Raw genomic sequence first — 12,364 nt, 5'->3', positions numbered from 1 at the left:
GAGGATGAGGGGGAATAGGGGAATTGAAGAGGTGGGGAATCATGGAAAAGAACGAGGCTATATAGATGGCGCAGGGCCGATAAAGGCGGTTGGCAATCGAAATGACAAGCGCGCCTTTCCCCTCTTGGCACTGCGTCTCCGATCTTCTTCCGCGTCGGCTTCATTTCATCCGTTTCACTCGGCTTCTCTTCTGCCATCCCCGCCTACCATTCGCATATCTGCCGCTCAATGACTTGACGACGCGGTTCCCGTATTCTATCAGACTCGTTGGAACGACTCGCATCCCTGCTGCACCGCCGACATCATCCGCAACCATGAGCGCATCTCGGGTCGGACGAGCCGCACTGAAAAAGGCCAGGATGCCTGCTCAGGGCCATGCTTCCAAGCCGGCGCCCAGATATCCAATCGCCGATGGCACAGGGTCAGTCACACAGCCTGTCCCCCAGCATCATGCCACATCGCAATGCCTGTACCATTTTGCATCACCGTGTCCCCTTCATCAGTATCAACTCCGACACATACTAACATACTAACACACCGGTATACAGACCCAAGATCCTCCCCAAACGCGCCAACCCTCATCTCGCAAATCTCCCCTCCAGCTCCTCCACATCTAATACTCCTCCCATGTCCCCCAAAGTCATGACCATTTTGGGCGTCAGCGCCCTCACCTTAAGCACCTACATCGGCTACCTCTACGCCTCATACCGCCGCGAAGTCACCCAATCTCAAACCCTCTCCGTACCCCACGATGTCTCAGACCGCTACAACCACACCGCGCGCACATTTGATGCCGACGTCGAAATGTCCGAGCGGCTTATGCGCATGGCCGCGAAGCGCGCAGAGCTGATCAATCGCGCGCGCGGCGATGTTCTAGAAGTCAGCTGCGGCACGGGACGCAACCTCAAATACTATGAGCTCGGACAGCGGAGGGGTCAGGACCATCAGGGACGCGCAGACATCCGAGGGTGTCGGTCTGTGACGTTTGTAGATCTGAGTGCGGAGATGGTGGAGATTACGAGGGCAAAGTTTGGGAAACTGTTTCCGGAGCCCAAGGTGCCTGTGGATTTTCGGGTGCAGAATGCGGGGGAGGTGTCGAGGCGTCCTATTGATCCTTTACGGAAAGATGATGAGGGATACTATGATACGGTGGTGCAGACGATGGGGTTGTGCTCGATGCCGGATCCGGCCGGTACGTTGCGCCATCTGGGGACAATCGTTGAGCCGCGTCGGGGAGAGATCTTGTTGCTGGAACACGGGAGGTCGCATTATGATTGGTTGAATCGCGCGTTGGATAATTTGGCTCCGGCGCATGCGGACAGACATGGGTGTTGGTGGAATCGGGATATTGGGCAGATTGTGCGCGACAGCGGGTTGGAGGTGGTCGAGGAGAAACGGTGGCATTTTGGGACCACGTGGAAGTATGTTCTCCGGCCGAGGACGGAAATCAAGGCTGAGAAGTGATGGAGAGGATCTTGTATATTATTTTGATAGATTTGGATGACTGGATGTATTGCATAGCGGGTGTTTAGATAGCATTGAAAGATGAATGGTCATGGATAGATTGGTACGGAGTATAGAACCAGATTCAGCCACACAGGCTTCCACCTACAACCACCTCTTAGACTTAGCTCGTAGCCTGAGATGGCAGTGTCCTTAAGAATATATACCGATAGTATCAAATCCCAAATAAATCAATATATAATATTTCTTAGACAGAGACAAGTTACCTCGCATAATTCCCTGAATCTATCAGAACACCAGCCCTACGAAAGAATATATATTCAATCTTATAAACCAACCTACTACGTAACATTACATTAGGCATCTCAATAAATGAAGTTACTACCTACAGTTCACCAAACACGAAAGAAAACCCAACCCCAACCCCAAAAAAGCAAACCCTAAAAGCATGACCAACTTGACAGTTGACACCTCGTATAGATCGAACACTAACTCGACAACTACTACCTTATCTAAGATAGATTAGGCCCCCAAGTATCCCCCAACCTACACCAATAATTTCCACCAGATAAATAAGCATGTGAAGAAGTCTGTCTTATTTATCTATCTACCTAGCCCCCTCCTCTTCCCATCCAAGTAAGTACTAACATCCAGCCCAGTCAATAATAAGTAATCACGCGACCACGCAGAAACAAGGCATCGCATCACCACCATCGTCACACCCAACCCAACCCCCAATCAATCAATTAATCAATCACCTGGGCAACAAATCTCTTCCCCCAACCATGATCCATGGTCCATGATGAACCGATACCGATCCAGATGAAGTCAACATGGCGTTATGCATGCGGGGTAGTATACTAGTATATGTTGTCCTAATGGGGATTAGTTTGCCTTTCCTATCTAGTACTTATGTACCTGTACCTGTACCTGGGACCCCTCACAGGGTACTTACATACATTACTGCTTACTTAGTTTATATATTATGTATGTAGGTATGTAGTAGTATGTATTGATCGGAGAATTTTTGAGGTTTAGATACTTGTAGGTGGTTATACGACGGAACTTGCAGGTATTGAAGTTTTATTTTTTTGGGGGTTTGGGTGGAGGGTGATGGTAGGAATCTATTTATTTTGCTGTAGGGAGGTAGTGCTGTATACTAGGTAGGTATAGGTACAAGGTGACGATGTTGACGTAGGTCCCTCCGATCTATTATTGGTTCTACTTTTTTAGGTACGTATCTAGGTCTAAGATTAGTCTAGGTCGGATTAGTACGGAGTACGGAGCACCGGGGTACACACTACATCTATCTATCTATGACTCCTACTAGGTATCTAATTGAGTAAATAGATACATACCTGATGGATTGGAAATACGAGCAAGTGGGACAGCGACTCATCATATCTACCTATGTGCAGCTGAAGAGGTGGGATGATGACGATTCATACATCCCCATCTACTAGTAGTACTTATCCAGCTGCAGATGCACGCCGCCACGGGAGTGGAGATGTGCATGTCCGACGATACATCTATAGTAGTATGTAGTATGTATCTACTTGAAGCATGTGAGTTGTTGTTATCATGTACATTCTCTAAACTGCAGGAACTATGACAATTATCTACAATTCTACATACGTACGTACATGCATGGTGTCGGGTGGCTGAGGGCGGGTCCTATTGTCTTTACCTATTGTGTGTCCGTTTGTCTGATTGTCTGTCGTCGAGAACATGTCTGGAAAAGGACTCCGTGAGTCGTCTCTAGGCAACGAGTTGTAGAAGGCAACAAGACAGGTATGAAGATACTGTTAACCCGGAATGATCTCGACTGGGGTCTGTCCCATCACATGTTGCATAAGGTTGATCCCTTGCTGAGATGTGATACATCACCCCCTCTCCCGATCCAGGAGGCATCTGCCAGGAGCACATCCGTCCTGCATGCAAAAGTGTACCGCGTACATTGTACAGGCCATTATTTTGTGTATAAAGTATACCCCATACAGACAGACCGGGCGACCAGCGACGGATGATGGCCTCCCAGGCTCCCATCTGTCGGAAGTCCAAGTGGCGAGGCCTGGTTCCATGCAGATTCGCGCTGTGCCCTTTGTCCAGCTCTGGCCTTAGCGCCGCCTCGAATCCATCCGATTGGGCCCTATGCCAATCTTCTAGACGACCGGCATCTACTCCACTGTCGCCGATCTGATTCGCCATAGGCCTTAAACGGTGACGCTAGGAACGATTGTCCTTGGGACTGCTCTGGTAGATGGGGCCGGGCAGGTGCTCTGATTCGCCGAGATTTTGCCTGCCTCCATTTCTCCTATGAGTTAGTGCATAAGTCAGTAACTTGGAAGGCTAGCGCCTGCAGCAGCGCTATGCGCTAGTGTAAGGCTCTTGGTGTTTTTTTTTTTTTTTCCCTTCTCTCTTTTTCTTTTTGGTGACCCTTTTTTTGTCCTTTGGTTTTCGAGTCTCAGGCGCGCCCATGGCATGGCCAGCACACCAAGAGTCCTGAGCCCTCAGCCCAGCACTCCCACTTGTCATGGACTAAACCATCCTGGCGAGCTAAATTGCGTCGTACCGTGGGTGTCCCCAGAGCTATGATGCACTTACCCGTAGAGGTTGCCGCCGTTTTGCCGTCATGATGGGATATAGTTATCTAGTCTAAACGCGAACAAGAGACTTGTTAGAGACTAAAGAGAAACATCGTCGGTCCCGAAAATGGTCTGATATGGATGGTTTGTCGGTGAGAAAGCGGAACAGAACGTCCCCGGTAGAGAAGCGGTTAGCTTGGGGAGGTCAGAGCTGGACTGTACGGAGTAAATACAAGGTATAGGTCGCCTTGATCGCGGGAGGGATGCGCCTGCCAGGCTTGTTTGTTTCTCTATCTATCAGAAAATTTCTGCGCAGCAACCAGGTCCAAGTGCTCTAAGCTGCAGTAGCAGTAGCTACCCGATTCGCTCTCCTGGATTGACTCCACGGAGCATACTCCATCATGGAGCCCATGCAGAACCTCAGTTGATCGCGGTTTCCCCCACCAATCATAAAGCCAGCCATTCATTCTGGTCGTCATAGACACATGGTTGGCTCCACCGTACTTTTTGCCCCTTCAGTCCGTCGGCCTGTTAGTGTCGCTTCTCGCCCATCTCGCCGTCCTCTGGCCCCGGCCGGTGTCCAGTTGATTCTTGCCCTCTGTTATTGTCCACTGCTTTGTTGAAACACACGGACGTCCATTTTCATTTAGGAGGAGAAAGCGGTGTAGATGTATCTCTTTAGTCTCTTCTTAGTATTGTATCCAGAGGTGGGGGAGAAATAGATAGATCCAAGAGAGCAACGACCATAATCCCTAGAATGGAATAACAAAAACAACCAAAAATATTCTTTTTTTTTTTTTTTTTCTTTCCTTTTCCCTTTCTCACTCTAGCAGAAGGGGGGGTGGGAAGGAACACGGATGGATGGTAGTAAAGTTCCCTTCCCGGCATTCCTGGAAACCCCAATAAAACACCCCATCGTGAGTCGGACCAATAATCGCCACCGTAAAACATCCACCTGTTTTGCCCATTTTAATTTTCAGCCGGGTGCGAGCCAGCAGGAAAAATCGAGGTGGAAACCATCCACACAACGGACGGATTCCTCAGGCTTCAGAGGGCAGTTATTATTATTTCCATTACTATTACGATTACGCTTGGTCCTGGGAATTGGTCGCAAAGGGACGAAAAGGACCATCGCCGTTGCTTCCAGTTCCGACGGTCAGTGAGTTTGGTGGTCCCTCACTGGCCAACGACCGTTCCGGTGATTATTCCATTCCCATTCCCTCGCCTTTCCATCTTTCCCTCCCTCGTCCTCTTTTCCGTGCAGCCGGTCGGCATCTCATCATCATCACCGCCGCCCATCCCTCCCTCCCTCCCTCCCCTACCCTACTAACTAACTACTAACTCTCCCATCCCCATCCCATTCCCTCTTCCCCCCCCTGCCCATACTTCTGGTCCTGTAACACTTCCCTCTTCCCTTCTCTCTCCCCCCATTCATCATCATCTCATCATCTTCTCCTTTCCATCTTGTGTCTGTCTATCTATCTTGTCTTCTGTGTCTGTCTGTGTCTCTGTCTCTGTGTTACTAGACTCGTATCGCGTTATTCATTAGTTCTACTTTACTTGTGTTCTATACTGTATTGTTCTCTCCCTCGTGTTTTTGTGTGGTTGATTATCGGTATACTTACTACTACTTCCATTATCGCCTATCGTTCTCCTATTCCTCTGTACCCTACATTTACACTCTACACTCTACACATTTACTCTACACTACACTTCGCCGTCCTTTCTACCCGCCGCTATTCAACCATGCCTTATAATACACGTCGCAAGTCACTGTCGCTCCCCTCACTGGGAATTCATCTCCCCAACACATCCCGCCGCTCTCCGTCCGCCACAAAAACGCCTCACGCGACCGACGACCAGCTGCCTCTCTCGAAGAAAGTAAAGCGGTCGCACGACTCGGGGCATTCCCTATCGCCGGAGCCTTCCTCGTCTTCCACTGCGCGCACCTCCGATGGCAAGGAACACGCCGCCCCTCTACGTCAGAGCGGGCGGCGCGGCCCTCTGGAACATACGCCACCGCCATCCCCCACGGACGGTAATGTCTCGCCCAAGATCGACACCGAGGGAATTAACGACGACATCGTGGTTGGTGTGATCGAACAGTTGGAGAAGACGGGGAATCGCCCTCACTTGGTCAAGGAGTTGGCCGCCGTTCTTATCGCCTTGAATGAGAATGTCGCAAAGTACGTCCCCTTTTCGATTTCGCCCCTTCACTTCCCCGTTTCTATGTCGCTGGTCATGCTAACATGTTTTGTTTAATAGCTCTGCGAACCCCGCGGCTCTTCTGTCTTCCCGGTTAAGTGCCTACATGAAGCGCCCCTGGACTGCTCTGGCGCCGTGTCCCCTGGCAAAGGAACTGGTCCCCATTCACCCACGCAAAGTGTACTACTACCTGACGACATTACCCCGTCAGCCTCTTCCAGAGAACTCGGACGATGTCATTATCCCAGGTGTGGAAGGAAAGGACCTCACTCCTAGCGTTTCCAGTGCCGATCTAGATGAAGAGGATGCGCTGGCGCGGGAGCGGTCGCGCCTCAGTCCCAGTCCAGAAGTGGACTTGTCTTCGCCTGATTTCGACGAAGAGACCATTGACCTGGACGGTCGCACTGGTCCCGGCGGTGCATCTAGATCCGGAACCGACTTCACCGACCATCACCACGCGCGGTTGATGCACTCTACTCGTGCTGCTTCCCCACCATTGGAAGGCGATGAGAAGGAGTTCACACAAACTGCCAGCGCTGTTCGCGAGCGGGCCTCTGAGAAGCTTACAAGCCAGCCCCAGTCGTTGGGAGCTGGCTTCTCTGCCCTCTCGGAAGGTCTGAACGAGTTGCATGATGGAACTATGAGCATATCTGATCCCGTTTTGGAGGACGGCCCTCTTTCTTCCATTAGCGGCGATCGGATGTCGGACGACCAGGATGGCGACTACTTCTCCCATGGCGGCTACCAGGAGCAGTCCCCTCTGCAAGACCATTTCCAGCAACGGGATCTCGACGAGGCTGCTGTGGCTACCCTCTTCGGCACATCCCCTTCTCCCTCCCTCACATCTGTGGCCTCATCCTTCTCGTCTGGCACGAGCGTGGCTTCCGATGATGGGTTGGACGTCGACACTCAATCCGAGACCGTTGGACGCACTCCGCTGATTAGCCTCCCGGAGGACCCCACCGTTGTCCCTGTGTCTGCCCTCAAGCGTTCCATCGACATGCTGAACAGTGGACTTCCCGATCTGGACATGAAAATGTCCGACTTCAATGATCAGGAGGACAAACTGTCGTTGGGAGCCAGTGCCTTCTCCCACCAGGACGTCGAGATGGTCTTCGATTCTTGGCGAGAGCTACAGAGTCCCGAGACCGTGGAGGTGGACGAGCTCGACGAGATGTTCGGGGAGATCTGAACATGATAGTCATGGCACTACTCTCCCACGCAGCGATAGACTAGAGGCGTTTGGGTCGTGTGTTCTTTCTCGCAAGGCCTCTTCACTCTTTAGTTCGGGACGTCTTTCCACCACAGGACTCCTTCCTCTCCACTCCCGCTCTGGCTAGTTCGCTGAACTGGCTGTCCACCTCCACCTCGACACTCCGTTTGACCTAATCTTGTACAGTTCCTATCCGTTTAATGCATGTTTCGCAACCCCCTGCTGCACCTTGTGCGGTGTTGGACCCGGCCCATGACGGGCGAGGTCCCTGCGCCTGCCGTGCCTGTACATATATATTTTTACCTTCCACCTCTCTGTGACCCTCTTGATTTCTAATATCCCCTGGCTGTCTGTGATGTGTCCGTTTGATCGTTTTCTGGGGGGTTGTTTTGCAGTTTCTTCTCGACGACTGGCATGGCGAGATGGAGAATGAAGCAGTTTTATGACGAGAACGGCCGATGGGAAAAAGAAAAAGGAAAAAGGAAAACGGGAGAAAGAAAACCGGTATGCTTGATGTCTGACTATGTATGCTTAGCGCCTGTGGCCTTGAATCCAAAAACCCCCGCAAGGGTTAGATCTGAAGATAAACCAAGTCTTTCATTCTGTTGCACTCCGTAGTGTGTGTGTAGAAACCGGGGGAACCGCGGCGTTGCCAGCCCCCGATAGATGACGTCTACTGGCCTGATGCGACGCACGGCCTCCCGCATCCCGTGGAATGTGCGTGCCTCGGTGCCTCGCAGCATTGCGGAGAGATGAAGGATGACTCCAATTGTCTCTTTGATGGGTTGGGATTCTGACTCACTGACCTTCAACTGACGAGCATCTGAAGGTTGCAAGAATACGGGGGACCATGCTATGAGTTGGGATGGGTTGGATGGGCCGGATGGGCTAGACGCGCCGGAACATTGGGACCATAGGTGGGCTTGGGTCGTGGGATGGGCCCTTCGAGCCACTACTTTCCTTCCCCCTAACTGACTAACTAACTAACTAACTAACCCCAGGGGTGCATCGGGCATCTGCACCCTTCCTTCCAGCCTGAGGCTGTCGCTGCCGTCTTGGTTCCTCAGGCTGTCATACCGGCGGCCGCGCGATGACGCCACTATGTCATGCTGACCTAATCGGGCGGTCGCCGGGTCTGGAAGGTTCTGGTTGGCTGCCCGGTTTCTATACTTCGCGTTCTGCCCATTGTGCCCATGCCATCTCCCGTGCCGTGCTTCTTCTGATTCCCTTTCCCCCCCGGCACCCCTCCTGTTCTCTTCCATCCTTGCGCGGTTCTGCGTTTTGTCCGCAATTTGTCCCAGGGCGCGACTGACTCGCTTCTGTCGACGTATCAATTCCTCCTCCCTTCGTTTGCTCATTTGTAGCTCTTTCCTTGTGCCTTGTCTCCTGCCCTTGATCCCGGGTCCCTAGCCCGGTTCAGAGCTAGTTTTTGGCATTATGCTTTATTCTTCCCTCGTATCGTCCTCGTACAGCCGGCCCAAGTTTTAACAAAGCGTGGACCGTCCTTCACATCGCAAAGGATCCCCGCGATCTCCCTCAAAAGCATATTCATCAACCCGAACACACGTGACCAATTCTGGGTTCAGGCTGCGATTCGACTTGTGTCGCGGTGGCGTTGCCCCTCAGGAACCACCTCTCGGTTGATACACTAGAAGGTATGGAGACGCCTTCTGGATTCCCCCAGCTGGACGAAGGCCTGTCGCAGGGGGATATTTCTCTCCGTCCTCATACCGAGGAGCCTTCTGTAGTCCTTCCCATGGCGCATCCGCCAGCTCTCCCAGGCAACTCGTCGCATATGCCTCAGAAATCCAAGTCGGCAACCCGAACCGCACACACCGAAAAGCAACTGCCCTCCACCGGCACTGCGCCTAGCAAAAAGGTGGCTATTCCCCGACAGCGATCCACCGCCGCCCCGCGTTACAGTCGACGGGTCCCCTTAGCATGCGAGTCGTGTAGGCAGCGGAAAACGAAATGCAGTGGCGATACACCCATTTGTCGACAGTGCAAGGAGCTGAGAATAACCTGCAACTATCCGGTCTCATGGCGGGAGAAGACGAAAGGGTATGTTGACTGTTCTGCAGTTTTGCCACTGGTGTTTCCTGATAGACAATTGACTTGAGGTTGGCAGGGAACTGGATAAACTTGCTGTCAAGGTTACCGACTACGAGAATCTACTGCGAGATATTGGTAATTTTGTCGATGGTCGAGCTGCTGAGCGTATCAAGGTGATGCTGGACAAGGTTAGAGCTGTCCTTTCTGACGCCCCTTTAGTACCTGTCCAGTAGTTTGGAATCACTAACGTCAAATAGCATTCTGATAGCGGAGAATACACCCAATCTAGCTCAGTAACCCCTCGGGACGACGATAATGATGATGCGGTGTCGTCCCCTTCATCCATCGGATCTTTGGATGCAATTGACCGGGTCGAGGAGGACGTGAACCGCAGCCCGAGCTCCAGAGCAACAGGTTATATGGGAAAGAACTCCGAAGTCACTTGGATGCAGCGAGTCCGAATGGAGGCCGAGCAACGTTCTCGCAAACTTCCCGGCCCCTACGAGGCAGACCAAGAAGGCGAGTTTGCCATTCATTCTGTCAATTACCACCTTGACGACATGGATATATCCGTACCTGGCCCTGTGCATGTATACTGGATGCCGCCGCGGAAGGTGGCGGATAAACTTTTCGAAGACTACTTGGACACAGTGCATCCATTTTACCCTATAATCAGCCGTACGCTTTTCCGTACACAATATAAGACATTCTTCGAGAGCGCCGCACGACCAGGGGACAAGTGGCTGGCTATATTGAACATGATCTTTGCCATTTCCGCCAAGCATGCCCACCTCACGCGGGCTCCATGGCGTGGCGATGAAAATGACCACCTGGTGTATCTGACGCGAGCCCGGATATTGAGTATGAACGGCGATGTGCTATTCAGCCATCCTGATCTGCAACAGGTGCAGGTCGAAGGCCTGATCGCCTACTATCTTCTGGCAACAGATCAGATTAACAGGTAAGCAGCTTATAGTAATTGCCTCGCCAATGCACTTTCTCTAACCCGACTCTTCATAGGGCCTGGCGAATTGCCGCTTTAGCTGTTCGTTCCGCGGTCACTCTCGGACTCAACATGAAGAATTCTAGCGAAGGGACCGCCAGCGTCGCCAAGGAGGCGCGCTATAGGGTCTGGTGGTGCCTCTATACGTTTGAACACATGCTTGGAATCATGACGGGACGGGCCTCGTGCATCAGCGACGGCATCTGCACCACACCGTTTCCTATCCCCTTCGAGGAGGACCAACTACTGGAGCCCGCCGCGTTTAGGCTTCTGAACGAGCCCGAACTGCGCCAGGAGTACATAGAGACGGCACTCGCCTGTATTTCTGTACGACTAATGCCATCCAATCCTAAAGGGGGCCGAAACGCGCAGTTAACCGATAAGCCGCGTGACGTGACGTGGCTAAGAAGCCTCCCTGCCAGTAGCGCTCTCGGCTTCCTTTATTACGTCGATCTCGCAGTGATCGCGCAGGAGATTGTCAACCGTGTCTACTCGTTAGACTGTGTTTCGATACCCTGGAGTCATATTGAGAACCGCATTGGTGAACTGCGAGCCCGAATCGACGTGTGGTACACCAATCTCCATGAGTCATTTGACTTTACTCGGATGGACGACCTGTCAGCAATCATGGTCCGTAGCAAGCTCTTACTCGCCTTCCACTACTACAGTGCGCGAATTACCTTAGGACGACCCTGCTTGTGTCGTCGCGACGCACGGCAGACCGCGTCCAACAAAAAGCCAACGTTCAGTCACGAGATGGCGGTAATCACGCTGGAATCTGCTCGGCAGATGCTCGACTTGATTCCTGATGTGCCTGACGCTGTCCGTCTCTACGATATCTGCCCGTGGTGGTGCATTTTGCACTATCTAATGCAAACAACAACCGTGCTGCTTCTTGAGTTGTCATTTGGCAGCATCCACATGCCGGAGGAAGAGATGGGCCTTTTGAGTTCGGCTAAAAAGGCCATTCGCTGGCTATTTGCCATGGCTGAGAATAGTCTTGCATCACGACGCGCATGGGAGTTGTGTTACGGCAGCCTTCGACAGATTGCTACCGGTATGAACTACGACATTAGTGATTTGCCAGCGATTGGCTTTGAGGCCCAGAACCAGTCCCAGGCTCCAGTGTTCAACTCTACACAGCATGTTCATCCTGGAGAGACCGTAAACACGTGCCCAACCTTTTACAACCCCGCAGCCGCTGATATAAACCACACAGCGTCAATTTCCTCCTCTCAGGTACCTCAGGATACCGCCATGTCATTCACTCAGGACGAGCAACCATTCTTGGGGCTAGGGATGCCATCCAACAATTCATTGCCCACAAATTCGGAGTCAAACCCCGGAGGTGACTCCTACTTCCCCTACGATCCAATCAGCGGCGAATTTATCCGCTCATTCTTCCCCTCTTCCACTGACGAGGTCCCATGGGGTGGAGTATGAGCATACCTACTTCTCTCTCAAAATCTCAGATCCATTCCCATTCGTTGTATTTATTTCCCACCCATACTCTTCCTTCTCCTTCTCTGTGAGCGATGCTCTATACCTATGATTCTTCTTGACTTTTGATATCTTTATCTCTATCTCGCAATTATGTATGCATATATTTATTCACGTCAACGATGTAACGCAGGAGTTCAATGGGGGTAGGTAGAATGGGATGATACAGGCTGGTACTGGTAACCTTGGATAACGAGATGGGATAGATGGATGGTGCTTGGGGGTTCTGTATGTTTTTTGTATTTGTTTGCTTTCCCCCCCTTAGGACTAGGAATAGTTCATTTCGGTCTTAGTTGAACTATTACGATGATTGATATACCTCATCTTCTATCCCTTTCCTCT

General features: G+C 51.7%; 3 protein-coding genes across 3 annotated transcripts; all 3 read left to right on the top strand.

Annotated features, from left to right (window-relative positions):
- Nucleotides 1-190: 190 nt before the first annotated feature.
- Nucleotides 191-1,569, top strand: BO94DRAFT_491647 (class I SAM-dependent methyltransferase). Its single transcript, XM_025609161.1, has 2 exons — nucleotides 191-421; nucleotides 549-1,569. The coding sequence occupies exons 1-2, from the start codon at nucleotides 315-317 to the stop codon at nucleotides 1,462-1,464; spliced, it is 1,023 nt and encodes a 340-aa protein (XP_025467630.1). The 5' UTR covers nucleotides 191-314; the 3' UTR covers nucleotides 1,465-1,569.
- A 4,226-nt stretch (nucleotides 1,570-5,795) lies between these two features.
- On the top strand, nucleotides 5,796-7,446 carry BO94DRAFT_585326 (uncharacterized protein; the record flags this gene model as incomplete). The annotated part of the gene is made up of 2 exons (XM_025615689.1): nucleotides 5,796-6,235; nucleotides 6,315-7,446. 2 exons carry the CDS (start codon nucleotides 5,796-5,798, stop codon nucleotides 7,444-7,446), a joined length of 1,572 nt encoding a protein of 523 aa, XP_025467629.1.
- Nucleotides 7,447-8,678: 1,232 nt separating this feature from the next.
- BO94DRAFT_534835 (uncharacterized protein) lies at nucleotides 8,679-12,344 on the top strand. The gene is made up of 4 exons (XM_025611633.1): nucleotides 8,679-9,528; nucleotides 9,596-9,707; nucleotides 9,777-10,480; nucleotides 10,540-12,344. Exons 1-4 carry the CDS (start codon nucleotides 9,125-9,127, stop codon nucleotides 11,963-11,965), a joined length of 2,646 nt encoding a protein of 881 aa, XP_025467628.1. The 5' UTR covers nucleotides 8,679-9,124; the 3' UTR covers nucleotides 11,966-12,344.
- Nucleotides 12,345-12,364: the final 20 nt, after the last annotated feature.

This window comes from Aspergillus sclerotioniger (genome assembly GCF_003184525.1).
Source record: "Aspergillus sclerotioniger CBS 115572 chromosome Unknown BO94scaffold_13, whole genome shotgun sequence".
Classification (NCBI taxonomy): domain Eukaryota; kingdom Fungi; phylum Ascomycota; class Eurotiomycetes; order Eurotiales; family Aspergillaceae; genus Aspergillus; species Aspergillus sclerotioniger.
This window is presented reverse-complemented; position numbering and strand designations above follow the sequence as displayed.

Bases quoted from the DNA above. Each gene is read 5' to 3' on its own strand.
- BO94DRAFT_534835 (XM_025611633.1), top strand. From the start codon at position 9,125: ATGGAGACGCCTTCTGGATTCCCCCAGCTGGACGAAGGCCTGTCGCAG. The intron at 9,529-9,595 runs GTATGTTGACTG...TGAGGTTGGCAG, and splicing joins TGGCGGGAGAAGACGAAAGG to GGAACTGGATAAACTTGCTG. The intron at 10,481-10,539 runs GTAAGCAGCTTA...GACTCTTCATAG, and splicing joins GCAACAGATCAGATTAACAG to GGCCTGGCGAATTGCCGCTT.
- BO94DRAFT_491647 (XM_025609161.1), top strand. From the start codon at position 315: ATGAGCGCATCTCGGGTCGGACGAGCCGCACTGAAAAAGGCCAGGATG. The intron at 422-548 runs GTCAGTCACACA...ACCGGTATACAG, and splicing joins CCAATCGCCGATGGCACAGG to ACCCAAGATCCTCCCCAAAC.